The 22,185-nt window shown below is 36.4% G+C and overlaps 2 protein-coding genes across 3 annotated transcripts in view; one reads left to right on the top strand and one right to left on the bottom strand.

Annotated features, from left to right (window-relative positions):
* Window positions 1–4,653: 4,653 nt before the first annotated feature.
* c25h12orf75 (chromosome 25 C12orf75 homolog) lies at window positions 4,654–16,439 on the bottom strand. Its single transcript, XM_084397183.1, has 5 exons — window positions 16,248–16,439; window positions 10,865–10,886; window positions 8,163–8,198; window positions 7,969–8,048; window positions 4,654–5,633 (listed from the first exon to the last, which is right to left on the bottom strand). The coding sequence occupies exons 1-5, from the start codon at window positions 16,288–16,290 to the stop codon at window positions 5,629–5,631; spliced, it is 186 nt and encodes a 61-aa protein (XP_084253309.1). The 5' UTR covers window positions 16,291–16,439; the 3' UTR covers window positions 4,654–5,628.
* Window positions 16,440–17,684: 1,245 nt separating this feature from the next.
* appl2 (adaptor protein, phosphotyrosine interaction, PH domain and leucine zipper containing 2) overlaps window positions 17,685–22,185 on the top strand; it is a 13,197-nt gene continuing 8,696 nt past the window's right edge. Inside the window, exons 1-8 of one of the 2 annotated variants that reach the window (XM_084396540.1) lie at window positions 17,685–17,800; window positions 18,988–19,086; window positions 20,376–20,435; window positions 20,546–20,617; window positions 20,804–20,891; window positions 21,563–21,604; window positions 21,708–21,766; window positions 21,839–21,985. In XM_084396540.1, coding sequence (XP_084252666.1) covers window positions 17,744–17,800; window positions 18,988–19,086; window positions 20,376–20,435; window positions 20,546–20,617; window positions 20,804–20,891; window positions 21,563–21,604; window positions 21,708–21,766; window positions 21,839–21,985 — 624 coding nt within the window. In that variant the 5' untranslated portion in view covers window positions 17,685–17,743. The remainder of the gene's footprint in view (window positions 17,801–18,987; window positions 19,087–20,375; window positions 20,436–20,545; window positions 20,618–20,803; window positions 20,892–21,562; window positions 21,605–21,707; window positions 21,767–21,838; window positions 21,986–22,185) is intronic. The other variant, XM_084396539.1, reaches the window with a different exon arrangement.

The following is a 22,185-nucleotide window of genomic DNA, read 5'->3' as shown; positions in this document are numbered from 1 at the left end:
ACAAATCTGTAACCTTTCAAACATGCAAACCTGGGCAGAACCTCAGTCTCTTTTGCTGTTGGTTTTGGGAAGCACAATGTGACTCATGTAGGCTATCTCAGTCCAGCTAGTCATGATTAGCCAAACAGGTGTCCATTTCATACTTATGTTTCCCTGTATGAATGTATGGTTCATATTTATTCCTACAGTGAACTCTTTGGTCACATAGCGCATGAAATAATATATTCTTATTTTTTTAAGCTTTCTAGCAATTAGCAATATCAAATTAGACATGGCAGCCTTGTTATTTATTCCTGGAATTAACTGCTAAAGTTGCTAAATTCATCCATTTATTCTTCCAAACACTCTCGTGTGCCAATAGATGAGTTTTCAGAGAATTTTATTTATTTGTTTTAAAAACATTTAGCATTTAGCAATTGTAAGTAGATGTTAGACTTTCGCTGTGCAACGGTGACATCTGGTGGCTGTGTAAGTAACAACAAGCTTTCCTCACTTGCTAAAACCAGGAATATTGTCCCAGACTCTGCGACAAGTGGGACCCTCAATGGTCCTCCATGGTATGACCTTCGCATTTGACCTCTGTTTTGTTTTAGGCCTGGTTTTGTCAACTTCTGATTCCCCACATGTGTCTCCACAGGTTATTTGTGTTTTCTGCATACAGCACATCTGTCACCGCTGGCATCGGAGTCGCTGATCAGCGATCGAGATCTGAAGAGAACAATTACAGCTGATGACTAACAGGCAGACAGATGCAGAGTGGGTAATGAGATTGAGAGTGTGTGTCTGATCACGTAACTCAGAGTACGTGCGTAAAGACGAGCACACTACAAAACTGAAGCTCATCATCATTTTCAGGTACAATCAGGAAGGAGAGTAATCTAAAAATGAATGCATATATTATAGTTGCAGTGTGTTTTTGGCCTGAAACGTTGTCAGTACATGCTTTAGACCAGGGAGTTTCAATCTTTTAGATGCCATGGACCCCCATCCCAAAATTGAAAAGGCAGTTATGCATTTTTATGTATAAATACCCAATTTATACTGTGAAAAATAAATATTATAAATATGTGTAAAATATTATTTGGGAAAATATTTAGTTATGAAGTTATTTTTCTACTAACTATAGTACTGTACTGTGTATTATTTATTTTAATCATTTTTATTATTGTAATATTTTTTATATATTTTATAGTTCATTTAAATATTTTTTTATATCAAATTTGTATTTTAATTTTTTAATTTTTATGTTTTTTTATCTTATTATTTATCCCTGCACCCAAGTTTAAAAAAAACTAGGGCTTTTGATAATATAAACCTTCCCAAACTATAACTGGCAACGATATACCAAGTTCTGGCATGAAACTCTAGATGGCGCAGGCTGATAGGTCCTTAACTCATTTGGTAGTGATCGCATCATCATCTACATAACGCACCTGATTGGTTGCTGATGCATATTTGAATGCTAAACCTTCAAATACCGGTAGTGTTGCTGTTAGCAGACTGCACCACGCTTTCAGAAACCCTCCACCTTCCCCAGCTCCACCTGTATAGATCTGCTACGGGGGTCATGTCATGTTTGTTACATGTGCAGCAGCGGCATGTCTTACATGCTCACAGCAATGTCTGTGAATGTATTGGCAGTAGCAAGTCTTGGTACTTGCTCTGAAGCAACAGCAGTGTAGCAAATATATTCCACCAAGACCAAATACATTAACATTGCTATATGCATTACCATTGCCAATCTCTCCGAGAGTCGTCATGACAGAAATAAAGTGATATTGTTCGAGATTTTGCTATTTCATTTATATTGTGGTATGTAAATGTATCCACGTAGCACAGTACTACTTAAAGTTCATGACATTTTAGAGTGATAAAGAAACATGCATGAATGAGGAATAAAGAACGGGGCATAAATGATGTTATCAAGCGCACATAAACTCAATGTGGTGCTCGCGATGACTGACACACCTGAAATGCGCACAGAAAGCAGCCTCTCAGACAGATTTCAGATTCTTTTTGAGCTTGAATGGTCAAATACACACACAATTATGTCAAAATGCCCATCATGTGGGACATTCACCTAAACACATTCAGTTATATCTAAAAGCCACCATGAAATTAAAATTGAAAATGTATTTTTTTTTTTATAGAATATTGCAGTTTTTATTATGAATGATTTATCCTTGTACATCATTATTTTTTAAATTCACGTGCCCTCATATTTTTTTATCAAAATAACTTCTCTTCTCTGATGACGTTAATTGGCCTTTTTATTTTTGAACAAACTTTGTTCTATAAGACGATTCCTCAAATCATGCGTCTTTCTGGGGAGATGTGTGTAATACTTTTCTAAGAACTGAGTCTCCCAAGGTTTTCCACTGAGGTAAATAATTCCATGTATAAAGCTAAAAACAAATAGCATTTGTTGCCAAGGTTCCTTTGAGCAGCGGTCAGATGATAAATGGCATCCCTGTGATTTTGTAATTTGTATATTGTAATATTCCTAAAATAAACATTCCAGTTAGAAACAAAAGGGATTTACAGCCTAATGCCCTTTAAAACGTCTACTCTAAACTTTTTAGTCTAGTGCTTTTGTAAACCATCATGTGCTGGTGTTTTGAAGAACTTAGAGATCAAAATACTGACCTGAAGAACCTGTGAAACATCAAGAACATCAGTCGCCAAAGAATCATATATACAATATACTGGTCCGTTCCAAAGTTTGGCTCAGTAAGGTTTACATAGTTTTACAAGATCTACATAGTTAGGCTACATCAGTTAGATTTTTGTTGTAGTCATAGCATTTCCATTACCCTTCAAATTGTGCAAATTGAAAATACACCCAATGGACACAGTCATTTTCGCAAAAACTTCCATATATCGCAAAAAAGTTTTTACGCTTACATGAGGTGGTTTTTCAGGCAATTCGAAAAGGGAATATTCCTAAAACTTTATCAAAAATGTATCAAGACGTTGAAGCCGATATGAGGAAGAAACACCCAGAAACCCCTCATACATGGCGCTCCTAAGTAGCCTATAAGGGGCTTTCCTCGCCATTAACGCTTGGATAACACGCCTACGTCTCCTTCCGGTAAAGGGGTCATATAATGGTACATGCACTTTTACAAGTTGATTTTACTGAAATGTGTGTTGGCAGTGCCTGTACACAACCATCATAAAATGATAAAAATCCATCCAGTTTTTTTTTTTTAAATCTTATGTTTTCCCCCATCTCAAATCAAGCCGTTCGATTTTGTGACGTCACAAAATCGACGCCCCTCCCACGATTGTTGATTGACAGCAGCGTTTCAACACAGACCCGCCCTCGCTCGTGAGCGAGCTGTCAATCATAGTCCGCGCGGACCGGCGCAGTCATTGTTGATACGCTGGAGCACTGTCTATGAGCAGAATGGCGTCTAAGTGATTGTGGTGTTCTGTTCTTGGGTGTAATAAGGAACACAGCATCATTTTGATGTTCCTAAATCCGAACCGCTGAAGACGCAGTGGCTGAGTTTGTTTTCGAAGGGAATATTCCCCACGATCAACGTCAATGCTGTCATGTTTGCGCGAATCATTTCACACACCAGACTGCTTTACAAACAAGGGTCAGTATAAAGCTGGTTTTGCTGAAGAAGCTGCTCCTGAAAAAAGGATCGGTACCAACTATTCGTGTTCCTGCTGCACCTCCAGAAGAAGAAGTGAGTGTAACGTTTTATTAACCTTTATATTAATATTTATATTAATCTTTGCAAATTGCTTGCTGCATGCTGCTGTTTACACTCAGGGTACATTACAGCATGTTTTCTATGTACGACGTTCTCAATATAATTCATAATCCCATGTTTATAATGAACAACGCGTTATGGTTATTGTGTTAACAAACGGTGTACGCACAGAACAGAGGGGCGGGGTGAGCAAAGCTCATTATCATTTAAAGACACATGCACTTAAACGGCGTGCTGAAAACAGCTGTTTTTGAACAGGTAAAATTAGTGTTTTCTTACAATACTAATGAACATTTTTAATTAAAGTATATTACAAACTTTTAATTTAGACCCTAAAAGAATCATATTAGCTTGTACAAAAATGGCATTATATGACCCCTTTAATAATAATGGCTAGTGCATTGGCTGGGATTTCCGTAAACCTACCAACATCAATTGCCGTGATTTTTGGAATGACTTATCGCGTGAGAAAAAAAATACGTTTTAGTCGCATAACATCGGTTAATGGAAATGCCGTCATTTCGCAATAGTTTTTTATCGACATTTAGAAAATATCGCGAATGTTTTGTGCAAATCTGTAATGGAAACGCGGCTTGTGACCATTGATTAACTTATTGCATCCTTGCTAAATAAAAGTATTCATTTCTTTTTTTATCGACCTCAAACTTTTGAACGGTTGTGTAGCTCAACTCAACCACCTTACACAGCCAAATATATTTCTATTTACACTCTTAAAAATAAGAGTGTAAATTAACATCAATGGGACATTTAAAAAGTACTTTGGAAAGCCCAAATAAACCTTCCAATGCATCACTCTGAAAACTCTGTTTTTAGTTTGTCTTGGCACCCTTGTTTTTAAGAATGTAAATGCAAATAGACCATTTTTTTCCAGATGCAGACACCAATTCAATTTCTTAAAATCTCATTTTTTATTCATTTATTTCAAATACAGAATTCATATCAGTCACAAAAAATTGGTACAATCACAGGTCAATAACCTGAAATAGAATAAATATAAGAACTCTTTGATTAGTAAATTCTATTAATAGATGTGTTAATTGCAATAGTGATGTGACTATCAAAGTGTATAAGAAAACTACAGTATATATTAATGTCATTATTTCCATTTAGTAGTCATGTCAACAGCTCTTGTTAAGTCATGTTAAGTGCTAAACATTTTGACTAAGTTGTTATGTTTTCATGCTTACATATGTAAAATACTTTAACGGAAGCAATCCAGTAAGTGGTGTTTAGCGTCCTTGTTAGTGCGCGCGCCTCCCGTGCCGGAGACGCCGGGTCAAATCCTGCTCAGAGCAGGTCAAGTAGGACTGGTTACATTTGGTGCCGTGACCCGGATGGGAGTGAGGTTTAGGGGATGAGTGTAACGGAGGCAAGCTAGTAAGAGCTGTGTGTGTAAACCTCACTACACCCCTGGCCTCCCATGCCGGAGACGCCGGTTCGAATCCCGCTTGAAGCGGGTCGAGTCGGACCGGTTACACTTACGCCATCCTTTTACCTAATTAATGCGTCTAAGAAAAGTCAGAAGGAATAGATTCAGAAAAGTCTTGTTATTGCAGAGACATACAGTTGATCGTGTCTGGTAATGCCCTGCCATGGTGAATCCAAAATACCAGGATGTGAGGAGCATGAGGTCAGGGGGTCGACGGTTACCATGGCAACGGTGTCTACATTCAGAGTCACAATAATGCTCAGTGTTCCAAACAGAACCCTTCTGTACGCCAGCCAGTATGATGTCACGGTGATGTCATTCCGAAGTGGTTCTGGTTTCTTTTCCCCAAAAAACGTCTCGATCCTCAAATATCTTAATATCCGTTGTAAATCAGCGACTGCAGAGCTTGAATTCTAAAGAGGCCGTAGCTTTGTAGATTCATGTGTTTTGCTGTCAGTCTGCCAAAGAAGGAAAAAGCTGTTAGTATATATCACAGCAAGAGCGATCTGACAATTAAATTTGGTTTGAGCTTCAACAGATACCACTAATTGGAAAACTCATGCACTAAAGTGTGCATGCTGTCTTCTCTGGGCAGCTTTAAACAAGTCATTAAGGAGAAGGTGACGGGTCAGAAATGCACACACACACACACACACACACACACACACACACTTTTTGCAGTCGGGACTCTTAATACATTTACATTTAATCATTTAGCAGACGCTTTTATCCAAAGCGAGAGCAATAGAAGCAGTCAAATCAACAATAGGGCAACAATGTGCAAATGTCGTGACCAGTCTCAGCTAGACCAGCACAGCACACGTAGCAAGGATTTTTTTATATAATAGATATAGAATAGTAAGTGTTAGTATTATTAAGCTCTGTTCTGAGAACCAGCACGACGCCAACTGCTGCTTCACAAAAGCAGTTATTCTGAAGAATGCTTGCATCCAGACAGTTGACGGCAGACATTTTCATTTTTGGTTGAACTCTCCCTTTAATGACACTAAATTATAATTTTTTTTTTTTTTACAGACTCGTCGAGGGGCTGTTCTCCAGATAAAGATTAAACTTGTTTTTAAGCAGTAATGTAATGTGAAGTCTCTCTGGAGCTGTGCGGTAATGTTGTGCTGTGTAATCTAAATGTAATACCGCAGTCTGTTCCTCTCGCACGCTGCCTCCTTTTACACAGGGTTATTATGGGTAATAACCAGCCATTATAGACCTTCATCACGACTGTGTTTTCGTGAGGTCTTTCATCATGCTTTTCCCCTATGCATTATAGCCTAAAAGGTAACATTAGTTATTATATTGTTGTCTGTTGATGTATATGGCTGCATAATGCCAGATGCATTATAGAGAAACAAATGTTTTTTTTTCAGTGAAATAACCAATTAAATTGCTCTCTATTCATAAAATAAAGGCTTCAGAAGTCTATTACTTTTATATGGTAGGCTACTTTACAGAGATAGTTCACGATGGTCATGTACTCAGCTTGTCCCACAATCAACTCAGTGACTTAAAATGATTTAAATTGTTAAAATAATTTAACAATATAAAATAAGAATGTACAACATGTAAACTTTTCTCTTTCCATTTTTTAAAGAGTATTATATGATATAATATTATATATGAAATTATGAAATTATTTTATAAGGCCTATATATACAAGTATATATATATATATATATATATATATATATACATAGTTATATTAAAGTAATAATAAAAAAATCTAACAAGTAACAAGCTAAACATGTAAAATAAGATTATATAAACTGAAATCTATCTATCTATCTATCTATCTATCTATAGTATCTATCTATCTGTGTGTGTGTGTGTGTGTATATATATATATATATATATATATATGTACAGGCCAAAAGTTTGGAAACATTACTATTTTTAATGTTTTAAAAGAAGTCTCTTCTGCTCACCAAGGCTTCATTTATTTGACCCAAAATATAGTAAAAACAGAAATATTGTGAAACATTTTTACAATTTAAAATAACTGTTTTCTATTTGAATATTTTAAGCATCATAACTCACATGATCCTTCAGAAATCATTCTAATATGATGATTTGATGCACAAGAAACATTATTATCAATGTTGAAAAAAGTTGTGTACAATCTTTTTTTCAGGATTACTTGATGAATTTTTTTTTTTTTTTGGGAAAGAAATTAATAATTTTATTCAGCGAGGATGCATTAAATTGATAAAAAGTGACAGTATAGACATTTATTATATTGCAAAAGCTTTCTATTTCAGATAAATGCTGTTCTTTTGAACTTTCTCTTCATCAAAGAATCCTGAAAAGAAATTGTACACATCTGTTTTCAACATTGATAATAATAATAAATGTTTCTTAAGGATCAAAACATTATATTAGGATGATTTCTTAAGGGTCATGTGACACTGAAGACTGGAGTAATGATGCTGAAAATTCAACTTTGATCACATTAATAAATTACATTTTAAAATATATTCAAATAGAAAACAATTAATGTAAAAATATTTCACAATATTTCTGTTTTTGCTGTATTTTGGATCAAATAAATGACGCCTTGGTGAGCAGAAGAGACTTCTTTTAAAACATTAAAAAATCCTACTACCGTTCTAATAATTTTGGCCACCACTGTATATTAGTTGTTATTGAAAAGTACAACATTACAGCAACTAATTACAGCAGAAGCAAATGTTTGGTCTGTTCACGTAAAATAGACAAAATAGACGGTACTGTCATTACCGTTCTTTAAAGGTCTCTTAGTCTTTCTTTGAATGTCCTCCTCACCTTTACGTGTGGATTTTGATTGGCTGCCAGCTACTGCGGTCAGATCTGCAGGAAGGCCCACATACACTCCTCCATAGTTCCTGCACAACACACAGTCAGATCTCACACGCTATACAACCATTATTATGATCCTGATTCAGTCTCATATAGATGTTTTCATAGTTTTGTATCATGTTTTCAAAAGACCGTCTAACCTTCGTTTCTCATCATCTGGTAACGTTTCTTCTGTCCTGCATCAAGAGAATAAAGATGAAGCCATCTCTGTGATTGACACATCTGTCAGATTTCAATACATGCTCTCTCAACAAGTACTTTGTAGGATTTTATGTCAGTGTTTCCTCTCTGCTCAAAAAGATACCTCACAAAAGACTCATCAAAACATACCGTATTCAGAAGCAGTTTTCATCTCAAGACCATGTTGATGGACTCTAGTAAGAGCAAGGTATAGCTGTTGAACAGCCTGTTCAGTAGATTTCAGCGCACATTCAATTTTCACAATAAAATGTTTTTTTGTCCACTGACAATGCATTTTCTTTCCTTCACCATGAAATGTAGAGCAGGACTTGATTTTGCTCATGAGGAATTGATTGGATGGTGTGGTTTGCCCCGCCCTCAGGACAGTAAACGCATCATCAGAGAAGAGAAGAGGGCTGCGTCCGAAATGAAATCGCATACTCTCTTGAGTTGAGTAGGTACTTATTTTGAATAAGTAATTACTTAATGACCGCTAAAAAAGTATGTTCTACATTATGAATGTGTGTAGTATGAATGTAATCTGTATGTACTACATTCGCCATGTTGTCATTATCATGTGACCAACCAGTCAAGTCAAGTCACCTTCATTTATATAGCGCTTTTAACAATATAGATTGTTTCAAAGCAGCTTTACAGTGACAATAGGAAATTAAAGTAACAGAGATTGTTAGGCTTTACAGCAGCTCTAGAATAAAGTTATTGTCCAGCTAAAGTTAGTTTAAATTGATTCACTTCCGTTACAATGATCATTAGTTATTAAAGTATTAGTTCACCCCAAAATGAAAATGTCCTAATAATTTACTCACCCCAATGCCATCCAAGATATCCATGTCTATCTTTCCTCAGTGGGAGAGAAATTATGTTTTTTTGAGGAAAACATTTCTGGATTTTTCTTCTAACAATGGACTTCATTGGTTACCATCGTTTTTAAGTCCAAATCAATGCAGTTTCAAAAGTCTTTGAAGTGTTTAAACGGGCTGTACGCGATCACAGCTGAAGAAGAGGTTGTTATCTAGCGAAACGATAGGTCATTTAAAAAAAAAAAGTATAATTTATAGACTTTTTACCTTCAATAGTTCGGATTGAGCTGATCAACAAACGGACAGGGAACTACGTCATCACGTTGAAAGGTCACGCCGGCGCCGGCAATACTATTTGAACTACTATTCATATTCATCAGAATGTTATTCATATACTATTCATATTCATATTCACTGAATACTATTACTATATATAATAGCAAACAATACTATTTGAACTATCCTTCTATGTACGGTCGCATTGTAAACAGTGGGGCGGTACTTCCGCCGGCGCCGGCGTGACCTTTCAACGTGATGACGTAGTTCCCTGTCCGTTTGTTGATCAGCTCAATCTGAACTATTGAAGGTAAAAAGTCTATAAATTATATATATATTTTTTAAATGACCTATCGGTTCGCTAGATAACAACCTCTTCTTCAGCTGTGATCGCGTACAGCCCGTTTAAACACTTCAAAGACTTTTGAAACTGCATTGATTTAGACTTAAAAAACGATGGTAACCAATGAAGTCCATTGTTAGAAGAAAAATCCAGAAATGTTTTCCTCAAAAAACATAATTTCTCTCCCACTGAGGAAAGAAAGACATGGATATCTTGGATGGCATTGGGGTGAGTAAATTATTAGGAAATTTTCGTTTTGGGGTGAACTAATCCTTTAACTTGGGGCCCGCTTACACGACACCGTTCTAACAGAACACTCCGGCCCGCTCATTTTTGAAAAAAAGGTTTACTTTTTGCAGACTTTTATGAGTACTGTGAATTCAGACATACTTCTTTTGTCACATACTATACAGTAAGGAAGTGTGCAATATCAGATGATTTTGGATGAAGCCAAGATGTCGCTGCAAGAGGGGAGGGGCAGTTATTTAGATTAAATGCTGCAATATTTCATAAAAAATAAGAATTTCATAGTGACATTAAAATTACTTCATTTTCACTCACATCAAATTAAATATGCACTTTCTCTAATTTCACTATGGAGATTTTAAATATTTAACTCATGAAATCCAATCTAAAAGCTAAATTGTTTCACTCACAGTGAGCGACAGCATGTTCATTTCGGCTTGCATCGAGAGTGGAAAATCATTAAATATTTCACACGGTGAGAATTTATTCAGCTCCTCTGTATCCTTTTATAGATGTTAAATGCTAAAAGCACTTCAAAAAGAAGTAGCACGCTAATGTCATAACAGAAATCTGCTGTCTAAACACTCTCGGGCGTTTTTCCACCGATGGCACGGTTGCCGTCTGCTGTTTCTGTCAGTAAACTGTGAGGTGTCAGCCGTTGGGGTGGAGGGGGGATGGGTAATGATTGTTGATTGGCTAGCATGCGATCGGACCCTCAGGGGCCCATGTGCACCACAAAAGCCGCTGAACGGTTAGAACAGGCCGAGTGATTCTCCCCCAGGATTCAGTGAAATATGTCTGTGTGTATTTGTTGTGCACATATACTTGTTGAGCTGTTCAGTAATGAATTCAGCTCAGCGCTCCGCATTTGTGCTGTTATTAATTTCTGTCGGATGTTAGTGGTCGTGACATTCATTCTGTGGCTCAGATTCGTGAATATGGTATGTTTGGGTATGTCGTGAATTAAATTACTCACACATCCTTGGCAGCTTCTGGACCTGTAAGACAAAGAAGAAAGTATAATTTACCTTTTAAATAATTTAAATAATTTATGTTTTAGGTCAACATTAAGCAGTCATATATATATATATATATATATATATATACACTTTTAATTAATAATTGTGTCCTCTGACAAGAGGTCAACAGGCCTCTTCAGCTTCAGCCTGACATATTGCATAAATCACACAAGCCCTGCTGTCAATCAAGGGCAGACATCATTAACACAGAGCAGAAGAGCTGACCATCACACAGATGATGCTTAATTCTCTGAAGCTAGTCTCCACTACAGAGAACAGCCGTTTTTGGCAATCCACATTTTCAGTGTGACTGTCCTTTTATCTATTTTTATTTGTAGGAGAACATGACTTTAAAACGCTTCACGAAAGCGATGCACCATGTACATCTGGAATATTTAGGTTGTTAAAATGAAACATCCTCTTGGACTTCATGAAACCTTAAACCTCTCTTGCTTCCTTTAGATGTCTTTACCATCCTTTTTGTTTGTTTGTTTGATGATGCTGGAGTATGTTTGTAAGGGGGCGTTCACACGACACCGTTTTCAGCTAAAAACTGAAAACTTTTTATGTTTTAGCCTTTCATTTCAACTTTTTTTTTTTTTTTTTAAACGATATCGTCTCAGTGTAAACTACAGAAACACGAATTTGTGAAACGGTGATGTCATGCGCATGCGTGCGTTTCTTTACAAAGTGACATCGCCATCTACTGGCCTGGCAGCAGAATACAGCGTTTTAAGTCATTTCCGCAGTTCTTTGTGTACGGGATCATTTTGACAACGTCCATCCATCAATCCATCCATCCATACATATTTCCTTTTATTTAAATAAAACAAAATATGTGTGTGTGTGTGTGTGTAGCAGCGAATCGCAATCTTTTACTTTAGTGGAAGAAACCTTGAGTTACTTTATAAGTGAACTTCTAGGGGAAAAAATTATGCAAAAGTATTGTATAATACCCTCTATAGAGAACAAAATCCCACTGTTTTTGGACACACAAACCACACAGAAGAAGAACGATATTGACTAGTTTTTTTAAATCAGATTCCATTCTTTCTATGCCTGTATTGATTTTATTGGTCACAAGAGTGATGTTTAGAGCAGTTTTATTCAGTCTGCGCTGCAGTTCAATTCTTTGATTACAAACGTTCATTTGTACAGTGTCTTTTCGCTCTCTCTCACTCGTCTTTATTAAAGTCTCAATGCTTAGCAGTCGTTTGACAGAATCATCTGAGGAGTTTTGACATATTTAAAGTGTGTTTATCCTCATTGTTTTAGAGGATTCAGTCATTTATTTTAGACTCATGCATAACCTGAAAACTCTTTCACCGAAGGCTTTTCTCTGAGTGTTTTCTTGTCCTCGGGACAACCGAGCTAAGAAACCAGGTCAGTTGTGTCGGGTCGTGAAACAACCTTCTATCTTGACATCTTACTCCTACACAAATTCATGAAAGAAAAAAGTCTCTTTACTGGCTCAGTTGTTTCTTCTAGATAACAATGAGAAGAAATGAAGCTTTTGATTAACTCTTCTATTTCTCAGATGTTTCTCATTAGAAAAAGAACCCAAGATACCAAAGTCTGCATTCAAAAGATCTCAATAAACTCTTGAAAATAAAGGGTGTTTTCGCCGCGGATCCGCAATGCCATAGAAGAACCATTTTGGGTTCCCCAAAGAACCTTTCAGTGAAACCAGTTCTTAAAAAAAAATTGTTTTCCTTAAAAATAATTCTAAAGAACCTTTTTCCACTATAAAGAACCTTTTGAATGGAAAGATTCCATGGATGTTGAAGGTTTTTCATTATTTGAAACCTTTATTTTACGTATGAACTCAAACATTTCTTATCAAATTCTTCCAAGAGCAAGTGATTTATCCACATTCTTTTTAGAGAATCACTATGCATCCTTTTTTTATGTTTTATGCTAGGAAAAAACATAAAGTTGGCACTTGAGATCTCCTATAAGTCTCCAGAGGTCTGAAGAACATCGTCTGAGCAATATATATACAGTATATATATATTATTTAGGCTCTATTCTCTCTGTTTACTAGTGATGGATGCCACTATTTTGACATCTCACCTGTCAATCATTCATCATTTTCTCTCTCAGGACATGCAGGGCTAATTCTATTTTTAACCAAAGTTAATTTTGTTTGGCTCTTTTTCTCACGGTTGGTTGCAGTGATGGTTGTTGGTTGCACACAACAAAAGGAGTAGGGAACAAAAACAGTCTGTAATAATAAATCCATATCAGAACCAGGAGATCCCAGGAGATAACGTACACACAACCGCATTAACATTGACCTTACCGGACAAAGGAAGTAAGGAAACACATGGCTTAAATACATGAGAAGCGTAATCAATGTCAAACGGAACAGCTGTTTAATTTAGTTTAGTTTATTATTTTTAAAGCACATTTAAAAACTACATATGTTAAAACCAAAGTTCAGTACAACAAATGTAAAACAAACTTAAAACATACGTAACCAAGAAAAAAACTCAATTTTACACCCTCGAACAGAATTAAAGCATAAAGAATAAAAATGGGTCTTCAAAGAGGATTTAAGCATAGAAATAGAGGGGGAAGACCTTATGACGAGGGGAAGACTATTCCAGAAGAGCGGCCGCAGCAAAAGCCTGGTCGCCTTAAAAATGTGAACGAGGGACTGAGAGGAGAAATTGACTAGAAGGCCGAAGAGATCTAGAGGTAATATGCAGAGTGAGGAGATTACAAATATACTGTAAAACTTGAAAAACAAAGAGCAGAATCTTAAAACCAACACGGCGAGTACTGGAGTAATGTGCTCACGTTTTCTAGTGCCAGACTGGATGCCGCATTTTGCACCAATTGCAACCGTTTCAGAGCTGATTTAGGCCAAACCCAGATAGAGTGAATTACAGTAATCCAATCTTGATGGTATAAAAGCATGAATTACAGTTTCAAAGGTCCTTCATAGAAAGCATCTTCTTGATTTTAGCAATTGATCTTAACTGAAAGAACAGAGCTGTTTTATCAGTTTTATCAATATTTAACTGTTAGTCTATCCATAATTTAATGTCTTGAAGAAATGCAAACAGATTAGACACAGAAGCGTTGTTGTTTTTAACAGAAAATATAAAGCTGAGTGTCGTCGGCATAAAGATGATATGATACTTGTGTTTCTGAATAATATGAGCGAGTGGAAGGATATATAAGGAAAAAAGAAGAGGACCCAGAATAGAGCCCTGCAGAACACCTTAGGAGATTTGAGAACGAGATGAGAAACATTTCCCCAAATAAAAAGAAAAAGTTCTGTCCCTTAAAGGGATAGTTCACTTTGAAATTAATTTTTGATATGTTTTAGCTTACCTCAAGGGCATCCAAGATGTAGGTGTCTTTGTTTCCGCAGTAGTTTCAATTTTGATATTTTTAGGTCAAACCGTTCTTGTCTGTCAGTCATATAATGCAGGTCTATGGTCACCACCTCAAAGAGCATGCACAGAGAAGTCCAAATTAAACAATTCCCCATTGTAAGTACACATTGATGGCCTAAGACACGAAACGAGCGGTTTGTGTGAGAAAACGAACAGTATTTATATCGTTTTTACCTCTTGTACACAACCACGTCCAAGTGATCTGAGGGCGCGCGCGCTTCCTGGTGTGTGACGTGTGCGCGCGTTCTGGCTTAGTGCATACGTAATTGTTTTCTTTAACGTCGGTTTAAACATCCCGGATAAGCGCAAATTAGTACCATTTCTATTAGCCGTCTTACCTACAATCTCTGTTCTGTGTAAACAATGAGTGACGTACACGCACGAGAGATCACTTCCGGCGCTTTCCGGCGCTTGCGCAGACTAAGTCAGATCACTTGGACGTGGTTGTGTACAAGAGGTAAAAACGATATAAATACTGTTCGTTTTCTCACACAAACCACTCGTTTCGTGTCTTAGGCCATCAATGTGTACTTACGATGGGGAATTGTTTAATTTGGACTTCTCTGTGCATGCTCTTTGAGGTGGTGACCATAGACCTGCATTATATGACTGACAGACAAGAACGGTTTGACCTAAAAATATCAAAATTGGAACTACTGCGGAAACAAAGACACCTACATCTTGGATGCCCTTGAGGTAAGCTAAAACATACCAACATTTAATTTCAAAGTGAACTATCCCTTTAAGGTAAGATGCAAACCAATTCAGCACAGATCCCTGAAACCCAGGTAACAACCAGGGAAACTAACTGTATAAGGAACACAGCAGGCAAACAGGGAAGCCAAAACATCATGATAATAAAGCAGAGCATAGCGTTTACACTCTTCTTGTATCCAGTTTGCATTTCAATGAGAAATGCTGATTACCAATGAAGCATTTTGAAATGAAATTCTCTGCACATTTAAATTCATTCACTGGCTTCTGACAGCTGAATCATCTCCAGCTGTTCTCGCGTCCAACCAACGTCCAGGCTTGTTCATGTAACATTTATTGCTCAAATATTGCTCTTTCATAGCTCAGGACACATAATGGTGTTCTCAGCTATGTTTCAGCTAAATATAAATGTTGTTTCTCCTTAAAAAAAAGACACAAAAAGTAAGAGTACAAAGTACAAAGGTTCCATAAGGTTTTTTTTTTTTTTTTTATCCCTAGAAGAACCTTTCATCCCCCTTTTCCACCAAGGCAGTCAGTGAACAGTTCTTAAAAAAAAAAAAAAAAATCTTAGTTTGAAGAACATTTTAATCATCTAAAAAAAACATTTTTGTTTTTGTTTTTCCACTATAAAGTACCTTTTGAGCAATTGAAAGGTTCCATGGATATTAAAGGTTCTTCATGGAACCATCAATGCCAATATTTGAGTTCATATTGAGATCTCTGACTTTTGATTCAGACTTTGGTCGAATCTACAGTTTAATATCTCTTCTAAACCTCCAGAGAAGAGGATAGAAACGATTGAGATGCTAAAGAGATCTCTGGTTTTTCTTTCCAGCGCGCGCCGCTCACACACGCTCTCTTCATCAAGTCTATAAGCTCAGATCTGACCTGAATACATATTAGACGTGAGGGATGAAATCTCCATGACTGATGATCAGATCCTTCACCTGAGACTAACGGAACATTCCTCCACATCCGCTTCTGCTAATAACCGAGGAGGACACGAGGTCCGAGACTTCATCAGGCTCCCACACGAACTTTAACCTCCAGAAATCAAGTGTTTAAGGACAAAACAGAGCGCTAAATTAAACATCCGACAGCACGCGACACTAGAATCCACAACATGACACGTCCATTGATAAAAAGCAGCGCGCGAGTAAGTGAGCCACACACACACACACACACACACACACACACACACAGTGTCACACATACTCACCTCCTGCTGTCGTGCTGGTGGCAGAGGAATTTCCACATCCCATTTTGGCATGAACACACAGCTTTCTTCCGTGTCTGCTTTGGAGGACGGATGAGTGAAGGACGGCGCTGATGTGATGCACGAGCTCCCTTGAACGCAGCCTCGATCATTCTGCAGAGAGAGAGAGAGAGAGAGAGAGAGAGAGATGCCCGAGCCTCACATGATTCGTCCTCTCCTCCACCCTGATAGAGTTGCCGTGGTAACAGAAGGGGGTGTGGCCAGCCTCCAGTGGAACTCCGTCCAAACAGGCATGCATGTAAATATATTAAAATAAATAAATATAATAACAAAAGTAAACGCAAGTAAATAATGAGAAAATATTATTGAAATTACTAAATAAATAATACAAATCAATACAAATTTAATAAAATAATTTACATTTATAATTTATTAAGAAAATATATGACAATTTAATATTTTAACGAAATCAAAATACAACCAAAACAATAAAAAGCAAGCTATAATGTAATAAAAATGAATCAAAAGACTTAATTAGCCTATATTTATTATAAATTATTTATGTTTATAATAAAAACAATTTAAAACAAATCACAGGTCAGAAACTGTAAAAAGCAAGAAATAATAAACGTATTTATTATTAAAATGAATAAATATGTAATAAAATTAATTAGATCTATCTGTCTGTCTGTCTATCTGTCATCTATCTGTTTGTCTGTCTCCTTTTTTAGGAATTCTAGTAAGATATAGTTTGGACTAGGCTGATGACAAATGGTGGACACACAGATGTTGGTTTCTGGGTTTAAAGGTCTGGGATCACGAGCGCTCAGCCTTGAGGTGTTCACAAAGAGATGTTTGTTATGACAGCAGTAGGAGCCTCTCAGGGGCCGCTCGAGTCTCCCATCCGCCACTGAACTTTCTGATGATCCGTGGCACATGATCAAACTCTGGACAGAATGGGAGTTTCTATTAGGAGTTCATTAGGACTATTGTGAACTGAGAATTATGTCATAATCTTAATGAAAAACATAGAGATCATGAAAATACTGTAAATGCAGAACTGATTTAAAATGTAAATTTTTTTTTTACTGTCTTCGTATAGGCTATGTGAATGAAAAACGTATGTATATAAACCCTAAATAAACCCTAATTGTACAAAAGGAATAAAAATAAAATGGTATTTTCAAAAAATGACAATATACCAATGTAGTCCAGCAGAGGGTATTGTGGGATAGAAATCAGAAAACTTTTCAACCCCAAAAAACAACACTTTATCTTTGTTTTGAGTTCTCGTTTTTAATGACAATACTTTATCATTATTATTATTATTATGTATGCTTTATTCAGGTGTATGTTTGAATCAGAGTCAATGCCCAGTAAAAAGGACTGCCTTTCCCAGCATGCAACCAAAGCAGTTCCGGTTCGTATTTAAGCAGCTGCATGCTGGGAAATGTAGTCCTCGTCCTTTTATTCCATTCTCACTGTCTCCGACGCGAAAGATGCCTGCCGTACACCACAAATTATTACTCGAGGAGGCCCTGCAGGACAGTCCGCAGGTAAACATTTGTATCCTGGATCTTTGTTCAATGTTTTAGCACTCATAACTGTTCGGTTTTGTGCGTTTTGCGTTGCAAAACTGATGATGCGGCTGTCGAGACGCGCGTATGTCGCTGGTCGCAGAGCATATGTGCGAGCTAATCTGAATAAAACATCAATTTAAGTGCACGATTAAGTAGAGGATCACATCAGCTCGTTAAGTTTATATAACTGCTTGCATAGTTTATTATTCAAAGTGTTTTATTCCTAGATAAGAGCCATAAATGAGACGCGAGACACATCCTGCACGTATGTTGATCATATGTTTATAAATGAGAGACGCGCGTCAAACATACGTGCATCTGACGCTACAAACGCGCGTCTTATTTTCGGCTTTGGTGCTTTAAAGCTGTAAATGTTTTGCTGGCAATGGAGTTGTGAATGGAGGGGCCTGTATGGGAGGAGTGAGATGTTGTTTAGTTGGTAAAACCCACAAAAGTCTGATCCTGATGCATTAGATCACATATGCTGTATCAGATCTATTATATGGTATCAAGGTTACACTTTATTTTAAGGTGTCATTGTTACAGTGTAATTATGTATTTAAGTACGGAGTAATATTAAGCAACTACATGTATGTACTTACTATAGGGTTAGTTGCATGTAATGATGCATAATTTACTGTTAATACTATGGTAAGTACATGTAACAGGGACACTGTAAAATAAAGGTATCAGTACTGAGACATCACTGGCAGATAAGAAACAACAACAAATAATCAGAGACATCAGATCAGCATGTAGGTGAAACACGCAAAAAACGTCGACGTAACACTGTACAGTCTTTGCAACCGGTTTTGATTATTATTAGCTATGCAAAAATCATAATTAGGCCTAATTCGCACGCTATGTTATTGCAGTTCAAACCGTGAAGCCGTTCCCACATACTTGTGATATTCTCAGTGAACTAATAATTTACTTTATACGCACAAGTTATGTGTCTGAGTCATACCCCATAATGCTCTGTTTGAGATTATGAACCCACAGCTGCTCCGCCTGGCCAGTTGCTTTGTTTGCATTGGAAACACACCCAGAAGTCAGTCCTGATCCCTGACAGAACACACCTGTGATACACCCAGCATGCTTCACGCTGCACGAATGCTTAGCACATTTAACACTGTGTGAATATCGTGTGTTTTCTGTGGCAGACGCGGTCCTTGCTCAGCGTGTTTGAAGAGGATGCAGGCACGCTCACTAACTACACAAACCAGCTGCTCCAGTCTATGCAGAGAGTGTTTGGAGCACAGGTACACACACGTGTTCACATTGACTTCAACAGTGGAGGCAACATAAAACCGAAATTTACTATATCTAAATAAATATTCTGTTTATTGATCATGATTTATAAGTGCATGGTATTTTAAAGAGAAAAGTTTGCAAACTGAAACTGATTTTCTTTTCTGCTGATGTCATCAAGGCCTCAGGGGCGGGGAGAAAATAATAACCAATAGTATCACAGCATCTACAATCCAATCAAATCCTAACTCAAAGTCCAACCCTGCGTTATTTTCAACTGATTATGCTGTTATACTTGGAAATATGGCGCATTATAAATGTCAAAGAGTTAGTTCACCCAAAAATGAAAATTATTCCATAATTTAATAGGTGTATATGACTTTCTTCTTTCAGACAAACACAATCAGAGTTATATTAAAAAATATCCTGGCTCTTCCAACTTTATAATGGCAGTGAATAGAGCCTGAGTTTTTGAAGGCCATAACATTTTTGTATGAAAAATATCTATATTTATAACTTTATGAACTATAATGCCTGACTTCCGGAAACGGCCGTACTCGTCTAGTTCCAGCGGAAGAGTGACCTCTGAAATGATCATTTTCATTTTTGGGTGAACTAACCCTTTAAATGGATTGCAAACTCTGAATCATTAAATGTAAATATATTTTATGAAAGTCCAAACAGGAAATAATTATATGAAATCTTCATACATATTTATAAACCCTGAATGTAAAGTTGCAATTCTAAGTATGTAAATGTGAATTTATAAATATTTATTTTTAAATCTGAATATGTAGTTATTACTCAGAATATATAAATGCAAATCAGAATGTAAAGATGCAAATCTGAATATACATATGCATATCTGAATATGTACAGTTATACATCTGAATATATAAATGTAAATATATGGATGTAAATCTGAATATAACTCAAAATGAATGTAAACCATCTGAATATATATATAGTTATAGGTTTGTATATATAGTTATTAATCCTGAATATGTAAATGCAAATCCTGAATGTATAGTTAAAAGTCTGAATTTATGTTCATAAATTCCATGATTCATACATATGATCTGTATAATCTAGATTTTGGGATTATACATAATTATCTTCTGTTTGGCTTATAAAAAATACATATTTATGTATATTACTCATGTAAATATTACTTTATATCTAATAATTTTCTAGAATAAAAATCAATAAAATAAGCCCCTTTAAAAGCTTGTTTCCTCAGAAAGATCCCCATGCAAACTAACTGGTGCTGGCTCTGACTAACTGGGTTTCCTGTTCGCAGAATGAAATGGCTCTGGCGACCGAACAGCTTTCTAAACAGCTCTTGGAGTACGAGAAGCAGGTGAGCGCTTTTAAACGACAGCAGTGCATTAGCAGCCAAGATGAGTTCTGGGAACGTATGAATATCAGATGGGTTATCAATAAATCTGTCGTGATGGTTTGTGAGTGCAGAATTTTGCTCTGGCGAAAGGCGATGAAGAGGTGATCAACACTTTACAGCACTTCGCCAAAAGCGTGGAAGAGGTGAGGAGATTCCTGCGGTGTGTGTGTGTGTGTGTCTCTGTCAGAACGAGTCCATCAGTCGTGTGGCAGCTGGTGTGGGCTGTTTCTCTCATGCTGGTTGTTTGATGTTTGCCAAGATGACGAGATCACCTGATCATATGACCTTCAGCGAGATCACATGACCTTCATCATTTATTTTCTCTCTAGCTGAACTCTCTGCACAATGAGTTGGCCACACAGATCGCTGATAAGATGGTGTTTCCCATGGTGCGGTTCAGAGAGAAGGACCTTACAGGTGCCACACTCGCTTCAAAGATCATGTTCTTCACTGTTGTAGCGTTTTTTATTTACAATATAATGCATTTTTATATATTTTTTTAATATATAATCTATCTATAAAAAAAAAAAAAAAAAATGAATTTAAAATATTTTAATTAATTTTAATATTAATTCAGTTATTTCCAAAAGTGGACAAATTGTATTTTTTTTATTTATTTTTAATAATAATTTTTTTATATTATGTATATTACACTTATTAAAATAACAATCTCAAAAACACTATTTAAATTAATATTGATATTAATTTTGATATTGATTCAGTTATTTCTTGAACACTGGTGTCTATTTTATCACATTAAATTTTAAGCAGACGAATAAAAATGATTTCTTTACTTTTTTTGTTTATTAATAAAATATATTTATTTCATAAAAATATTTATAAAATATTAAATTGTCTTTAAATCTCAATCAATATTTCTTTAATAATTTCATGAGTATTTTTACCATCCCTCTGATGTTTACTATACCTTTAAGACTCTTATTTGTATTTATTTAAATACTTTTTGTATCTATTTTTATATGTTTTTCAAAAGTGAAAATCGTGTTTTCGATGATATGATCCAGTGAAGTGTCAGACTATCTGACCTCAACCATAAATTTAAAGAGCTGTGATGAATTTGTTTTCAGAGATCAGCACACTGAAGGAGATATTCGGCATTGCCAGTGATGGTATGAAGTTAATAATATCTCTTTATTTATTATTAGTGGATGATAGAATATTTATATGCTGAATGAAAATCACATCACTTTCTGTCTCTCTTTGTCTCTCCAGAGCATGAAGCTGCCATGGTGAAATACAGTCGTCTACCTAAAAAGAGAGAGAATGAAAAGGTAAATATTGATGTAAATGCGCATCTGTTATGTGAGAGAGTCCAGCGCTGAGTTAGATGTGTGTGTGGACAGGTTAAAGCCGAGGTGGTGAGAGAGGTGGCGTACTCCCGCAGGAAGCAGCATCAGGCCGCCATGCAGTATTATTGCGCTCTGAACGCGCTCCAGTACAGGAAGAAAGTGGCCATGCTGGAGCCCATGCTGGGATTCACACACGCTCAGGTCTGACACTCGCCGTCACACACTGCTTCACGCTCTCCTGGATGAGCTGCGTTTGAGAACTCTGAGAACAACACTTCCATTAATGCATGTCGTCTAGGGGTGTGCTGTATGAAGAATAGATGATATTCTCGGAAAATACACTTTACATCATGATGCATATGAATTTTTTTGTATTTATATTTCAGATATTTTTATCTGAA

The sequence above is a fragment of the Rutilus rutilus genome (genome assembly GCF_951802725.1).
Source record: "Rutilus rutilus genome assembly, chromosome: 23".
NCBI classification, from domain to species: Eukaryota; Metazoa; Chordata; class Actinopteri; order Cypriniformes; family Leuciscidae; genus Rutilus; species Rutilus rutilus.
Note: the sequence above shows the minus strand (reverse complement) of the source record. Positions and strands in the feature narration are given on the sequence as shown.